The sequence below is a fragment of the Setaria italica genome, chromosome III, assembly GCF_000263155.2.
Source record: "Setaria italica strain Yugu1 chromosome III, Setaria_italica_v2.0, whole genome shotgun sequence".
In the NCBI taxonomy this organism is placed as follows: domain Eukaryota; kingdom Viridiplantae; phylum Streptophyta; class Magnoliopsida; order Poales; family Poaceae; genus Setaria; species Setaria italica.
In genome coordinates this window covers 12,467,812-12,484,340 of record NC_028452.1, presented here as the reverse complement: position 1 = coordinate 12,484,340, position 16,529 = coordinate 12,467,812, and the positions used below count along the sequence as shown (strand labels likewise).

The 16,529-nt window shown below is 42.9% G+C and overlaps 1 protein-coding gene across 1 annotated transcript; it reads right to left on the bottom strand.

Annotated features, from left to right (window-relative positions):
* Positions 1 to 11,010: 11,010 nt before the first annotated feature.
* On the bottom strand, positions 11,011 to 13,811 carry LOC101786293 (chaperone protein dnaJ C76, chloroplastic). Its single transcript, XM_004961360.1, has 9 exons — positions 13,477 to 13,811; positions 13,028 to 13,156; positions 12,779 to 12,908; positions 12,567 to 12,687; positions 12,300 to 12,381; positions 12,028 to 12,078; positions 11,693 to 11,731; positions 11,511 to 11,607; positions 11,011 to 11,378 (listed from the first exon to the last, which is right to left on the bottom strand). The coding sequence occupies exons 1-9, from the start codon at positions 13,726 to 13,728 to the stop codon at positions 11,251 to 11,253; spliced, it is 1,029 nt and encodes a 342-aa protein (XP_004961417.1). The 5' UTR covers positions 13,729 to 13,811; the 3' UTR covers positions 11,011 to 11,250.
* Positions 13,812 to 16,529: the final 2,718 nt, after the last annotated feature.

Here is a 16,529-nt window from a genome sequence, read left to right as displayed (position 1 = left end):
AACTCTCTGACGCTCACTGATGAATGCGTTTTCGCCTTGACCTCGTTTATATAGCGCACCATGGAACGGCATATGCTCCGAGGCCGAGGACTATTCTCGAGGAGCTAAACCTTTCTTGCAGGTGGTCTCTCTATCCGGTTCCCTTTGGAATGTGCTCGTGGAATGGTCCTCTTAAAGTTAGCCAACCTGCTGCCTTTTGCTGATGTTCAGTACAACAACTTTTGTGTAAGTTCATCCTGTAAGGCAGACACGGTTACCTCTCAGGACGCCAAGCCAAACTATTTCTGTTCAAGTAATGCCACAGATTCAGAAGCAGGTGATTGCACAGATAGCATTTAGCATGAAACCAAGCTGGTCTTAGCAGAAGCTACCAGTAGAGAGAGACAGGTAGTATGTCCACACAGATATGAATAGATTTTATTCTTGGATAGCCGCCTTATTGCCAGCTTTTAACTGAGATGTTGCTGTTGAAATCACCCTGGCGTTCCACATGGAGCCAAGGAATCGTTGATGCATATATGCTTTTGGTTCGTATGGATTTGCTTCTTGCTGCTACAAGGGTACATTCCATTGGATCTTCTCTATTCGGGCGCAGTTGTTGAGGTAAAAATCACGCATCGTGCATGAACGAAATACGGCTATATACCTAGTCACCTACGGTTAGTTTCTTCTCTAAAAATAAACAGGTAGCTCTAGGGAAATTGTTAAGGTAAGAAAAATATCGGTAGCTCATATGGCCTTGAAGACCGCTGCTGCTGCTGAGGCTAGGCACACGTTCCTCCACGCTTACAGCTGCTTTCTGCAGCCAGCATATGCCGCAGGACCGGCATATCCAGGAGCAGTTTGATCAAGAACACGGATCAATGACCACCACTAACCTCTATACCAGCGCATGCAGTCAGATCAGTCGTCAGTCATGGCCAGAATGATCAAGCGCCCAAAGTCGACAGCAGAAGCCATCAAATGCAAATGGCAATGAAGCCATTGGACATATAATCAAGCCTGAAATATCTTCATGCATCGTTCATCAGAAAACATGTACTGTTTTATCTTCACAGCTTGTGCTCGGAATAATGCCGATTCGATCTCTTGGGCGCGAGCTGGGCGCATCCGGGCGCGCGCGACTGCGTGTCGCCGCCTCGCCGTGCGCCTATAAATACGTGAAACCTCGGACGTGAAGATCTCAGAAGAGGCAGGAGCCGGCAAGACCAGACGTAGGTAGTAGGGAAGCTGCGGGGTGTCTGACGCACGGGGCCCACGCATTACTGGGTGGGTCTCCTTTGGCAGTGACCTGGCTGATGAGCTACGTGCTGCGCAGTCGCGCAGACACCGCCAAAGGAGAATTGCCCAGCAATGCAGCTTTGAGGCCCCAAGATCATGTGTGTTAGTTTGTGTAGCTGCTGCTGCTGTTCGGTCTCTACGAAATTGCGATCATCATAAAGTTTATTATTATTATTATTATTATTATTATTATTATTATTATTATTATTATTATTATTATCTAACTTGCATGTTCAGTCTCTACGTACGTTGATGTTGTACTGAACTCTTGCATATGTATAAGATCTAACTTGCATCATTTTCTACTAGCATAATGCCGCTACGGTCTGATTGCACTCTCTGATTCGAATTAGCGAGGACTATGTTTCATACATGGTACGGTCTAGCAAGCACCGTAGCGTCAGTGCGAATTGTGCATGGCCAGCATGCACTGCTCAATATGCGAATATTCTATTGCCCTATGTAACTTTTTTACTCTAGTAGTGTATCGGATTTTCTGAACATGTATCATTCTTCTCAAACCAACAAATAGTACTGTTAGAGCCCGTGTTAGAGCCCAAAAGTGGCAGCAAGCCGATAAGACTGAGACCAGCCGAGGTCTGGCACGACCAACCGGTCAGACCGGTCTGACCAAAGTAATTAAAATGTAAATTGGACTTAACCATTGCGTAGATCTTGTCGAGATGATTGAAATGCATACATGGAACATCCAAATCGAAGTCCGGATGAGAGAGATATGTCTCTGGCAAGGTTCAGCCCTGTGCTGAACGGTCGGGATGGGCAGTCTGACCGGTCAGTCCAGCCTAATCTGAGTTGGGAGTTGTATTTTGACACGAGATTTATGTAACCTTTGACTCCTACTGGGACAAGACCTCCCCACCCTATAAATATAAAGGGCCACGGCCTCCCAATCGAATCAATCTACAACTTACTTTTATCTCCTAAACCTAATCCTTTTCCAACCTCCATGTTGTTCATATACTGTTCTCCACGACCATAGAAGGCGTTCTAGGCTTGCTGGTCAACCTAGGGCACGCCGGCGACGTCCACGCCCTGACGGGGTCCCTCCCGGGCGAGAGCTTCGACGACCTTTGCTAGTTTGCTCGTAAACTAGTAGTTCTTTGCCACGTAAGTGTGTTAGTTATCCCTTTGCTGGTTTGCTTGTAAATCTAGCCGTCCTCCACCACGTAAGTGTGGTAATTACCCCCTCGAACGACCAGCTCGAGCCAATCCCCAGGAAACCGGTATGACCAGGTTGCTGGACCGGTCTGACCGGCCTGTGCAACATCTTGGCTATTCGGTCTGTTCGTGACCCGCACGATCTAGCGCACTCGTGTGTTGATCAGAAAAAGCGCCAACATATTTTGGCGACTCCACTGGGGAAGAAAGATCTGGTTGCTCAAACCGTTCTATCAAACCCTAGCCAAATATCTAATTGATCTACTATTTTGATTCGCTGCTGTAGTTGCATCTGATCTTTTTGGACCGATTGCATCTATACTTGTGACTTTGCATCAGGCTGCTCAAGTCGATTGCATTGTGTTTTGCTTGCTACTACGTATTGAAGATTAAAAGAGAAGCAAAGTATTGGTCATTGGTTGCTTAGATTATCAACAATATCTGGATTTATTTACCACAAGATCAGAAGCATCAAGACCTATGATGGCGGGCTATCCTTGTATTTCACAAGGATATCAGTACGGCAAGCCCAAGGTACAAGTTGCAAATACCTTACATGGTTATAATAATTATTTTGCAAGTACCATGAATCCTCATGTTGATGTTGCTAGATATGATACTAGTAGGCATATTGCATTGGCTAATCATTATTCAAATGGTTCTACTTCTGCAAATTATAATTCTGAATATTATATGCAAAAGCCATTGTCAAATAATATGCATGCTTTAAATTTTAATGCTACTAGCAAAATACAACGTTACTCTCACGCATCGGCTGTACAACAAGTTCAAGAGCCGGTGGGCAATTATCAAGGCCAAACTAACAAAGTGAGTTTGGCCAATTTGTATGAGACATCATATGCTGGTAATTTCAATAATATTCAGTAAAGTGTTTCATCTATATATTCATCAGCTGGAAACTCACAATATGTGATTACACCACAAAACATGCCGGTGAATGAGAAGATTGGCCATGCTAATTCTAGCTATCCGGCCAGTTGTTCTCAAACATCATGTGCTATCGATCTCTGTAGCATTCAACAAGGTAGAGATGAATTGGTTTCTAATTATATAATACAATTCTTGGAAACTAATAACTGTTGTTTTAATTTGTCAATTTCTGATAAGGGTCTCGCTGATATTGCTTTTAAGGACTTAAAATCATCTATCAGGGATAGAATGGGTAGTCATGATTTTATTTCGGATGCGTTAGTACATATAGCGGCTTTAATACTGGAGAAACGAATGATAAAAGAGAAGGAGAATTATTCAGATTTGAGCAATAGTTCGGTTATTACAACAACCGAACAGCTAATACATATTCTGAATTTGTTGCACCAAAAGAGTCAAGCTTAGTTGTAGGAGAACATGTTAAGCAAAAGAAAACGGCCATACTTGATTCTTCTAAAGTCGAAGGTGTCGTGCGTTTTTCTAGTGATTATCGCATCATTAAATGACAAGTTCTGGCTGAAAATAGTTTAGAACATCAAACTATTGAGGAACGTAACAATGGAGGCAATAAGGAAATAGTAGCATCTCAACGTTTGGTGGTTTCCAGCAATTCTGGAAGCATTAGTCTGACCGGTTCTATGGTCCGGTCTGACCGGTCTAGGCAGAATGTAGCTATGGGCTATCATCAAGAGAAGAAGCATGATATCATCCACATCAAGGTTCCTCGCCTCTCCAACATACTTGATAAGATATACTCTGCAAGTAATTCCTAATCAAATCCTATATATTTAGTAATTCATCTATTAGTGATTTTGATACAAATAATTCCAAGAGATCGACTGAGGATGGTAATTTACTTGCTAGGAGTAGTATGCCTTCAAATAGTGTCAGCCAATGCATTGTGAAAATTAGAAAGGCTGATCATAGTAATACTTTAGCATTTAAAATCTCTCCATCATCATTGCCAAAGTTTTTATCTACATAACTTACTTATGGTCATTCTGGATTTAAAAGCAAAAGACCAAAGCCGAGAGCTATTATGAAATCCGATGCTAATATAGTGATAAACTCTAAAGCATCGGATATGAGAAACGCAAGGAAAGGTATAGCTAAATGGATTGAGAAATCTGAACCATTTGCTTGCTTGGCCTTGAAACCTTCTCCACAAAAGCATCGGTTGGAAAAGATAAAGTATACCTTTGATTTAACTTTGTGTGATAATCTATTTGATATGTTGCTAGAGAATAAGTTTATTAGATTATTTGATCGCAAAGTTATTCCATCACCTATTAAATTAGGAGATCGAAAGTATTGCAAGTGGCATAATTCGTTTGATCATAATACTAGCAATTGCAATATATTTTGTCAACTTATACAATCGGCCATTGATTCCGAACGATTGAGATTTTCTCAAACACAAGAGGATGACTAGTTGGTTGCAATTAGTCTTGATGGCAAAGGATCATTAAATCGGTTAGAGTCAGGCTATTCATCTAAAGATCCAAGCTTAATTGCCAAAGAGGAAGATTCGAAACTCCCAAGTAATGAGAAGGACATCATCCATGAATTGCAAGTTCAGGCAACAACTGAGGACAATGAGCCTATCAAAATCTCTGAAATTGCTGGGGGGCAAACGGATTTTTCTCCATCAGATCAAGAACCTGTTACTCCTGCTGTGCTAAGCGAACAGATCAGACCGGTTGAGCAAATAGATCTGACCGATTTAGACCAATAGGTCAGACCAGTCTCCCAAACCGGTCAGACTGGTTCAGGTCTGAAAAATTCAGAAATATTGAGGTTTGAGCATCCTGTAGTGGCTGGAGGTAAAGACCGTGTTAAGCACCATGATAAAAAGCTGAAGCTCACTTTCGATAAACTTCTAGCTAAATATGAAAAGGATAATGAGGCAAAGCGTGCTAATCTGTCAAATGATGTTAAATCATCAAGATTGCCTCCTAAACATAATTCTGGGAATTGGAATTAGCAAATGAAAGAGTTTCATTCAGTAGCATCCTATCCTCCTTCCGAGCGAGCAATGTCAGTTCCATATGCTTCACACCCCACTAGTTTTCATCCGTACTCATCATGGGGGTGGAATGATCCATGGGCACATACTCCATCATATTTTAGACCATATCATGTAGAGTATGTAGCACCAAGAGAACCATCATGTTCAAGGCAACCTTATGTTGAAAATGACCGTTTTAAGCAAAAGGATCGGTCTAATGTTCAAAAGAAGAAAAGGTTGTCAAGAAAGTTCATCGAGTGAAAAGAGATGTCGCAAAGATAAGAGTTCAGATCTGAATTCAATTAGTGAAAAGCTGATTAACATGCTAAGTACTTCGGCTATTAATATCAAAGATGAGGAAAAATCAGCTATTGATCCTCTGAGTGTTAAATCTGAACCAAAGAAGTTGAAGAAGCCAGAAAATAAGAAAAGAGCACTGCTGTCCGAAATCGAAGCAAAGCGAAGACGTCCACTTGGTTTATCAAATTGGCAGATGAAGAAGTTGCAAAAGTTTAGTGCTCAAGAACTAAGAAAGAAGAGCATGGCTTGGGTTCCTAAAAGAAGCATTCAAACTCAAAGCAAGGATGATGTTCAATCAAAGGGTGTAGCACAGTTCAAGGAGAAGAGGAAGTTTGAGAGACGATCTCCAAAACTGAGGTTTGCACGGAATCATCAAAGTTATTGGTCATTACCTCATCCATTTACTTTACAAGTGCCATATGTGCCTATACCTTGGAATTCATCCTTGGATATGTTTGGTTATCCCTCACACTCTTATTTTGATATTTGGTCATATGGGTCTTTATATCATAAAGGGTTATCACCAAATTGCTATGCACGTTGATTAAATTGCAATAGGTGTTGCTACTGATTCTCAGAAGCCGAAATAAAAGAGAATGATATTGCTATTATTTCGGTTGTGCCTATTCTTATGGATGGATTCATTATGGATGATACTGAATTATCGTCCTTGGCAATATATATGGCCGATGAATCTCTTTGATCATTGTCCTAAAGTAATAGCTTCCAGATGAGAGATCATTTATGACCTTATTGGTGCCTTAAGTGCTCGGGGGCAAGATATTAGCAAAATAAGTGATTTACCATCATGAAGTTTGTATTTATTAAATCGGCTTGTGAAGTGTTTTCAAAACGTTGGTGCTGTCTTTATTTCACCAAATCGTGTTGTTTTGACACCTTTTAGCCGGTTGAAGTATTTAACATCAGTAATCAAGCTGAATATGAGGCTAGAGATTTTGGAATCCATGGTTGGAAAGCACGCTAAAGTATCTAATGACTCGTTGCTGAAGGTGCAGCAAATATTTATGCTTAAATGAGTCATTATATGTTTTTCTTAGTAGATGTCTAGAGGATCATCTCAATTTTATTACGTGTCATGTCTCTAGACATCAGAAATCCAGGATCATCACTCTGGAACAATGAACATCAGGTCGCAGTGTCCAAAAGGACATTCTCATGAGAGAATACCGATGTTTAGCAATGTCAGAAGGTACATCCTGGGCAACCGGTCTGACCACCATCTAAGACCGGTCTGACCGGTATGGCTAATTTACCTCATGAAGATTATATCTGATGGATCGGCTTTCAAAGGCTTGATCTTTAGCCGGTTAAAAGATTTAATATTAGGAATTAAGTCGAATCTGAATTTTTCGGTTCAAGCTAGAAAGTTTGCAATCCATGAGCGTAAATCATGCAGAGGCATTTGATGATTCATTGCTAGTAGTGTAGAAGATATCCATGTGTAAATGGATCATTGAATGTTTATATTAGTCAATGCCTAGAGATCATATTTGATAAGTACAATCCTGTACCTAGGTGTGAGAATCAGAGGTTAACATTCTGGAATAACAAGCATCAGGCTATAATGTCCATGGGGATGCTTTCGTATTTAAAGGCCGATGTTAGGCAATATCAGAGGGCACATCTTGGGTAGACCGGTCTAACCGTCATTGAGACTGGTCTGACTGGTATGTCTACCACTTTGGCCAATAAAGTTTTAGAACTTGCTGGAGCCAAAGTTGGTAGTTGGGGAAAGTCTGTTGTCGTCTATTTGCATAATATAAGATGCATTGAAAGACGAGGCGAGAGTGAACAAAAGGGGTTCAAGAGTAATCTGGCCATCATCAATTCGAAGGTAGTTGTGTCATATTCACCTTTTAGGCTGATTACTCACCTTACTTTGTTTATGGTCGAAATGACTTGCGGGTGCACTATTGAATCATTTATATTTTTTTCATTTTCAATCTGAGAGGTATTGCAAATGCCAATTGACATTATAGCAATTTGGCCGCTCTATGCATCTACAATAGCTTGTGAGGGTGAGGATGACTTTGAATTAATGTTTCAAGAATCCACAACCGAGGCAGTGATACTCAGGCTTATCTCACTCACACAAGATGTGTAAACATCAACAACAGGATGATTTCTTCATATTGGGCAGAATCGAGTAATATGGCCGATAGACACTATCGTCCTTAAAAGTGAAGCATGGTTGATGCACTTGTGCTCTACATTGTTCATGTGCAGTTTAGATTCTGATAAATATTTCTTGGTACGCAAGCTTTACCAAGAAATATGGGGGCATGTGTTGGAGCCCAAAAGTGGCAGCAAGCCAATCAGGCTGAGACCAGCCGGGGTTTGGCACGGCCAACCGGTCTGACCGGTCTGACCAGAGTGCTAAAATGCAAATTGGACTTCACCATTGCGTAGATCTCGTCGATATGATCGAAATGCATATGTGGAACGTCCAAATCTGAGTCCGGATGAGAGAGATATGTCTCTAGCAAGGTTTAGCCCTGTGCTGACCGGTCTGACCGGTCGGGATGGGCGGTCTGACCGGTCAGTCAAGCCTAATCCGAGTTGGAAGTTGTATTTTGACATGAGATTTATATAACCTTTGACTCTACTGGGGCAAGACCTTCCCACCCTATAAATATAAAGGGCCATGACCGATTGAGGGCATCCCATCGAACCAATCTACAATTTACTTTTATCTCCTAAACCCTAATCCTTTTCCAACCTCCATTCTGTTCATCTACTATTCTCCACGATCATAGATGGCGTTCTAGGCTTGCTGGTCGACCTAGGGCATACCGGCGACGTCCACGCCTTGACAGGGTCCCTCCCGGGCAAGAGCTTCGACGCTCTTTGCTAGTTTGCTTGTAACTAGTCGTTCTTCGCCATGTAAGTGCGTTGGTTATCCCTTTGCTGGTTTGCTTATAAACCTAGCCGTCCTCCACCACGTAAGTGTGGTAGTTACCCCCTCGAACGACCAGCTCGAGCCAATCCCGAGAAAACCGGTCTGACTGGGTTGCGGTCTGATCGACCTATGCAACATCTTGGCTATTCGGTCTGTTCGCGACTCGCACGATCTAGCGCACCCGTGTGTTAGCTAGAAAAAGCGCCAACAAGTACCTCATGTATCTACAAATTTTTTTAAAAAAACACATGAGGTCTTTGCAAGTCAAAACCATTTTAGCATGATAAGAAAATGAACTTGGCTGCATTCATAGCCACATATGAATATATGATGGATGATGATGGCTAGCTTATGATTTTTTTAACTGTACTGGTTAAATAAAATAAAATGTGTTGCCCATATAGTTTCTTCCCGTACGTGTCAAGCTAATTATTCTTAACGGGTGTTTAGATTTTAGCTAACTATTTTTTAAATGGCGAGGGCATGTCATGTTCCTCGAAAGTGAGGCGTTGCTGAGTGTGTATCTGTGTATACGAGCTTATATGTTCGTATATACCATGTTAAAAAAAGAAAGGAGAAATTATCGAAAAGAATAGTACGGTTTAGACTGAAGCTGCCACGACTTACGGCCGATCGAAATGCATGTCCGCTGCACAATCGGCCGGCCCTGTGCCCCTGTCCATCGTGGTCAGGCTCAGACGGACCCGTAGTAAAGCAAATCAGATTCCACGCAAACCCAACTGTGTTGAAATTTAGAGGACGAGACCGATGCACAATCATGCACTGACACGCGCTGCCGATCGCTTCCAGTCCGCGCGCCCCCTTGATCAGCACCGTGCGCGCGCGCCGCCGGCTGGCCTGCCCAAGCATCGATCCATCCATCAGCTATTGACGCGTCCACGTACACCGGCGCGCGGCTGCTGGCTGCTGCTGTTCCCGGCCGCTCCCAGTCCCAGCGGCGGCGGCGTACCAGCCTGATCATCGTTCGTCATGCGGCGCGCAACATGATGGAGGGCAATGAGGTCCCTCCGATCCCTCTCCCAGCAGGCCGATCGAGAAGAGCAGCAGGGGAGAACATGCTCACGGATATCCTATATGTATGCTCTTCTTTACGGCCTGCATTGCTCGCCTTTGGTGCCGTCGATAGATCGGCCGCCTTTCCATGATTCCATCTCCTCGATCGCTGCAGTGGTCTCGCAATCAGGACCGGGAATAATCCGCAAAAGCCAGCGTGACCATCTTCATGGCATGCTACTGCAGCAGCACGCTCTTTGCCCAGCGCGTACGTACCCCGGCGCGAGGGCGTGTAGCTTAAAGCACGGCATGTCTGCATTACGCACGTAACGGAGGATCTTTGGCAGGAAATGGGGCCAAGGATATGGTCATGTGGGTGTGTAATCTTTTTGTCGTTTTTCAGTTGCTTCTTCTGTACTAATATATTTCCTTCCTTGAAATTTTAGGACATACTCCTCCGTTCGTATTTATAAGGCGTACATGCATACCAAGATTCGAAGTTTACGATTTTTGATAAAAATTTAGCCAATGATTTTTTATTTTTTAATATAAATTTGACATGGTTGGATTTGTAATCAAATGTACTCTCCAATGATTATAAATTTATAACTATAAATAATATAATATAAGATAAATTAACGATCAAAGTTTAATTTGGAAGATTGTGCTATATCATACTATGAGAGTATAAAAAATGCATGTACCTCTAAATTATTTTTAGTAATGATTAGTTGCATATCAGATAACAAGTCATTTATTTACGGTAATGATTCACCAATCAGCTACCCTTATCATGTCAATTTCAGGAAGAATTAAATAAGCAATTATCCAAATGTGCCTACGATGCATTATATCGCTAGAATGCTTTATATTATATTACATGACGGACAGAGTACGCCTGACGAAGCTCTTGCCAGTTACTTTTTTTTAACGAAAAATTAGGCCAAGGATGATATATGGACCAGAGAAGGCCTTAATCTTGGCAAGGCACATGGCAGTCAGCCTGCCTTTGTTCTCATAGGTGGTCATCATCTAGAGTCCTGGACCAAGGCATTGTTCTACAGCATATCCTCGGTTCCTCATCCGCTCATCGTGCCCTTGCAGCAGCAGCAGCAGGAGGATAAATAGAACCCCTGCACAGTGATCGATACCATGTGTGCCTGCCTGCACACACACGGGACAAATAGTCATACCATACGGGGAGCCCCAATTGGTTTCTGAGCGTGAGATTCAGATGTGCAGCTGCATTGCTGGGCAACTTCTCCTTTGGCAGATGTGCTGCTGGCTGGGGCTGCTGCCAAAGGAAATTTGCCCCGGAATTCATCTGCACAACCACACACAAAGGCGGAAACAGACCTTTGATTACAATGTACTATATATTTACTGCAACGGTGAATGTACATATATGTGCACTTGTTTTTATTACACCTTGAATGTATATATAATACATTTGGTGCTTGTCTTCTACAGGTTATCAACATCACTACGTCTAGATTTACAAATGGAGCGTGGGTGTGGGCTGGGAGCTACAAACAATGACACTGTACAGGTAGCCAAAATTCGCCAAATAATGCCACGTGTTTCTCTATTCTGTGGGCTAATCCTTGTTGCCCACTGCCTCTGGAAGTTTGTATGTTGGAGGCCTGTCTGCGCCTCGCCTTGAGAACTCTCGCCAACGTCTAGCAGCAGCAGCCGCCCTCTTGGCTCTCTCTGATGCTTCTTCCTCTGACAGCACGCACCAGGAACAATCAGATTCAACAATACAAGAGTTGATACACAGAAAGTAAGTCGATGCGAATTTCAAATGCTACAAAGTAATCAGGGTACTTCTGAGTTCTGACAATCTAGTAGCATTACCGTTGTTTTCATCTCGTGGTGGGGGTCCCCAGATATCGCTCCAAGACCTGCCTGTGTCCGAATTCTCTTGGTTCACCATCCGTGTTCTGACCTTTTCCTGTAAAAATATGCAGAATTACATTAAAAACATTTATATTTTGTATTTTAAAAATCATTTCATAAGGTGTAGAAACGAGTAGTACCAAGATTTTTGCTTGCCTCTTTTCCCAGCGAACACTTGCCTACCACAGATAGAAAATATATCAATATAAGTTGACATTTAACAACAGACAGACAAACAGTGTTGAGGTCCAGAAGAAATTATACTACTGATACGATTGCAATTTGGTAACCACAATATTGATTGTATGGTACGAACATATTATTTTGATTTTTTTCATACAGAGAAATTAAGTTAGTTTGTGAGGCCATTTTTCTTACAATTTACATCCATGACAAGAGACTGGAACCTTGAGAGCATGCCATGGGGTAAATTAGACAAAGCAGAAAAAAAATACACGAATAAAGAGATAATTACCATCCGAAAAACATCAACTGAAGCTCCCATACCAGAAAGCATCAAACCAACCTGCTCAGATTTAAAATTTCGATTAATGTACTGCTAGAAGAATATCGGATAATACCACCAGAGAATTCTTCAATTATAAATTCATTACTGCAATATACAGTATACATCACTTATCTAGAAATGCATATTAAGCGAAGGAATTGCTCTAGAGTCAAACATGACAATAAAGCTACAAAGACCACACAGAATTAAAAGTTCCATCTGACAGAAAGTCTACTTACATTCACCCTCTCTACTCTACGCATCTCATTCTCGAGGAGTGATAGTTGTGCAGCGGAAGTCCAGTGGATACAATCGACTGGGCTGAGAATGAAAATAGAAGAAAGTTTGGAGCAGAAACATTAGCATACGCATAACTTGGAAAACATAAGCAACATATTCACTTATCTGTTCTGAAATCTGAATAACTTGCAAGAACGCTTTCAATAATGCTGTGTATAACTACAAGACCTAACAACTGAAAAGATTTAAGCACTTAAAAGTCTCACCAGCTATCAATGGCATCCTGAATTAGTTCTGTGCTACCTGACTGGGAGTAGACCCTTGACCTCCCAAAATCTTCCTCAATTTGGAAGACGTTAGGGCAGATATTGGCACAGTTTTTACATCCTGCAGCGGTGTGCATCCACAAAGATAAATGAATTATGCTCCTCATGACCCAAAAGAGAATCTTCTATTCAGAAGAGAGCTATCAATATACCAATGCAGGTAAACTCATCAACGAACACATGATCCTTGGGTGCACTGTCATCAAAGAAAGGGTTGATTGCTGTTGCTGTGTACCCATGGATTTCATCATACACTGCACGTTGCGCTGGATCGCTCAGCACCTGCTCTCACGCACCCCAGTCCCCATGTTAGTTCAGTGCAATGACAAATTTCAGGGCAAAAATTCCGCAAAAAAAAAAATGAAGCTGCATAAATGTAAGACTTGACTGCTGGCTCTTACCGAGTAAACCTCGTTGATGAACATGCAGAAGTTGGTCACGTCAGGGTCGTCCCCACTAAGGTCGGGGTGGCACGCTTTCATGCAACTGTAGTATGCCTTCTTGATTTCCTCAGGGGTTGCATCTGGCATCTGGTGGTAGAGGAATCCCATATTAGGAGCAAACTCACTATATCAGAGACAAATAAGATCAGGAGTATTATCTGAACCTAGATAAAAAAAAGAAGTAATCATTTTCCCCCTTTTTGGAAGTAAAAGTAGCATTTTGATTCTTCCCCAAAACTTTATATAGCATGTTAACAAAATTACGAACTTATTGCTACCAAGACAAAATAATTTAGCGATTATTCACAGTGGTTTACTCCAAAGAACTAATTATTTCCTCTTTGACCAAATTAAATAAACTAAAGTGATTGCTAAATGGCGAACCAAAGGTTCCGGCGTATACTTACCACACCCAGAACGGAGTAGTAATCGTCGGCGACATCCTCCTCCGGCCTTTCGTAATCCGCTTCCGTTGCAGTGGCACGGATCCTGAGATCCCTCCTTCTCCGCGCGCTCCAGCTCCCCTGCCGGTCGCTCCGTACGGCTCCGGCGAACCCGACGGTGGCCAGCTGCGGCGTGGGGCGGGAGCAGGGGAAAGAGCGCGGCAGCGCCACGAGTGGTTCGGCGAGCAGCGGCGGCGAGAGGAGAGGGGGAGCCATTGGTTAACCTCCAGCAAGATCGGACTCGAACGAGGCGGGGGCGGCGGCAAGGGGTTTGCTTTTCTTTGCGGGACTGCGCTGTGCCATTTTGACACTGCCTCTGCCGCCACTAATTCTTCTGGTTCAGGTTTAACGGAGATCTTTTTTTACAAATTGGACCTTGTAATACTTCATATTTTCATATAAAGATCTTCTGCCAAATTTCAAAAGCTTATCCTCTATTTTTCCTTCTGAAATTCTCTCTTCTTTTTTTTTTCTTTAGCACGGTACATAAATGTGAATGCTGGTATACATGCACGCTACTTCTCCGACGATTATGCCGTCGAACCGGAGACTTAAACCTAAGTAGACCATAAGAAAATCAACCTAGCTACTCTCAGTTTGCAAAATTCTTATATCCTTTGCAGGCCAATATACCACTAACTATCAAGATATTTCTGTATGTGAGGCTTAGTTCCACGTGCTGCTGAGTGCAGAAACACTAATTAAGTCAACTTTCTTTACTACGACACCTTGCTAAGTTTTGGGAAACATCATCAGATGGATAGCTGATCAGTTGTACTTTTGCCTCAAATACCATGCACCACGGTTCTTTAGCTCCAAATTCCACGTGCATTGCACATTTATGAATTTGAAATTGACATCACATAAAAGCATTTTTCAAATATAAATCTAATGGTACTAAATCTGTATGGCCTGATCTATAATTCATATGCTAATTATTATACGGTTAAGGAGCGCCCACCTAGATAATAAGAGAAAGAAAGAATTTCCATACATCCTTGCTGAATGCTGATACGCATGCTCCCAAATTTCCTCCTTCCTGAATCCTGGCGCCCCCAACGAAATACAAAAATTCAGAAGGTCATAAGCCTAAAAAATGGCAACTGCCTGACTAGACGATTCCGAGCCAGTAGCCCAGTAGTGAGCCGAGACACGACATATGGACGACACTTTTGGGTGATTTGGCCCCACCTAGGACGTTCTGTTTCTACATAGATCACGGTCAGACGGGCAGAGACGTCAAGCAAGCACGGCGATTGCGTTGCGTGGGGAGCTCTCCATTCCCTCGCGCGGGCGTCTCGCCCTTGCTTTTCACCCGACTTCTTTTTTGTTGCTGCTTTTCACCCGACTTGTGACGGCGAAGGCCCCGTTGTTTTTCGGTTTTTCTCCAGCCTCCCGGACTACCGAGCTGCATACGTACACGACACGGAGTATCTCGCACCAAACCGATGACGAGTGGACCTGCCATGCCAAATTGACCCGGAGTAGATCGTGATCGTGGTCGTCGACTCGAGCTGCCATGCCAAATTGACTCGAGCTCGGATGGCGAGGTTGCCATGATACCGATGTGGGTGAGCAGAGGCGGTAATGGGAGGGAATAGAGGGCGCCGGGCCTGGGAGGAGAGGGGCGGCGGGGAAAGGAGGAGAAGGCGGCGAGGGGGGAGAGAGGGAGAAGAAGAGGAGCTGCACGCCTGCATGGGTGGGGCGAGCGGCGGCTCAAGGTGGGAGCCGACGGCGGGATGAGAGGAAGAAGAGTCGAAGAAGATGAGTGTAAGTTATGAATTAGTCCTTGAAAAAAGATTTTATTTGTAAATTAGTCCTTGAAAGGATTATAGGTCGTCAATTTTAGATATGCTGTTTGAGAGGACAGTTTTAAAATATCTAAATTTTTCTCTCTCCTATACTAGAACTGATTTTAGGCTACTATTGGAGATACTCTTATACACACAGTTTGCATCAAGCTTACACACGTTTAGCACAGCAAGCAGTGCTACCCCCACACTGTCACAGCAAGCAGGAGAACTGTAGAGGCATGTATCAATATTGGAGATGAACAGGCTGATTCAGCTAGCTTATGGATGGTAACAGCTCCCAGCAACTTTTTTACATGGTTAAGGGGGTGTTTGGAAAGGGGTGCTAAACTTTAGCACCTCACTTTTAGCACACTTTTAGCACTTGAACTCCCAAACAGGGGTGCTAAAAGGTGTTTGCTAAAGTTAGCACCCTTGTTTTCTTTAGCACATCCAAGGTGTGCTAAAAGGTGCTGATGGGTGCTAAAAGTGGTCCCCAAGCTCACTTTTTCCCTAGTTGCCCCCTCTCTCTCCTCTCCACTTTTCCCCAAGCCAGTCATAAATGAGGGTAATGTAGTCATTTCTCACCCAATGTGCTAAACTTTAGCACTGTATCCAAACAACCTCAAGTACTAAACTTTAGCACTCCATTTGAGGGTGCTAAAATTTAGCAATGTGCTAAAGTTTAGCATTGTATATCTAAACAGGACCTAAAACTTGTCCAAACTTTATCACCACGTAAGCCTACCTATAGTAGGTAGTTATATTGCATAAAGAATCGGGGACCATCCGTTTTCGGCGCATGCTTGCTCGCCGCGTGGCTTCAGCATTGCGCTGGTAGCCAATCGCGCCGTCGATGCTGGGCGGCAGGCGTTGATTGCCGCGTGTCCGCCAGTTCACGTGCCTCCTACACGAGGCGTCGTCCTTGCGTCGCGAAGAAATCGAAGCCTCCGCATGCTGCCAATGCTACTGCCATCCCCTCTCTCTCTTCCCGAGGATGTTTGAATACGTGGTGCTAAACTTTAGTAGGATCACATCGGATGTTCGGATACTAATTAGAAGGATCAAACATGAGCTAATTACAAAACTAATTGAATAGATGGAGTCTAATTCACGACATGAATCTATTAAATCTAATTAAGTTTTGTAATTAAACTATGTTTAATACTTCTTATTAGTATCCAAACATCCAATATAATATGTGCTAAAGTTTAGCCAGGGGTATCC

Excerpts from the sequence above, each read along its gene's own strand:
- LOC101786293 (XM_004961360.1), bottom strand. The coding sequence starts at position 13,728 with ATGGCTCCCCCTCTCCTCTCGCCGCCGCTGCTCGCCGAACCACTCGTG. Across the intron at positions 13,157-13,476 it reads ACTACTCCGTTCTGGGTGTG|ATGCCAGATGCAACCCCTGA; the intron begins GTAAGTATACGC and ends CTCTACCACCAG. Across the intron at positions 11,379-11,510 it reads ACCACGAGATGAAAACAACG|AGGAAGAAGCATCAGAGAGA; the intron begins GTAATGCTACTA and ends GCGTGCTGTCAG.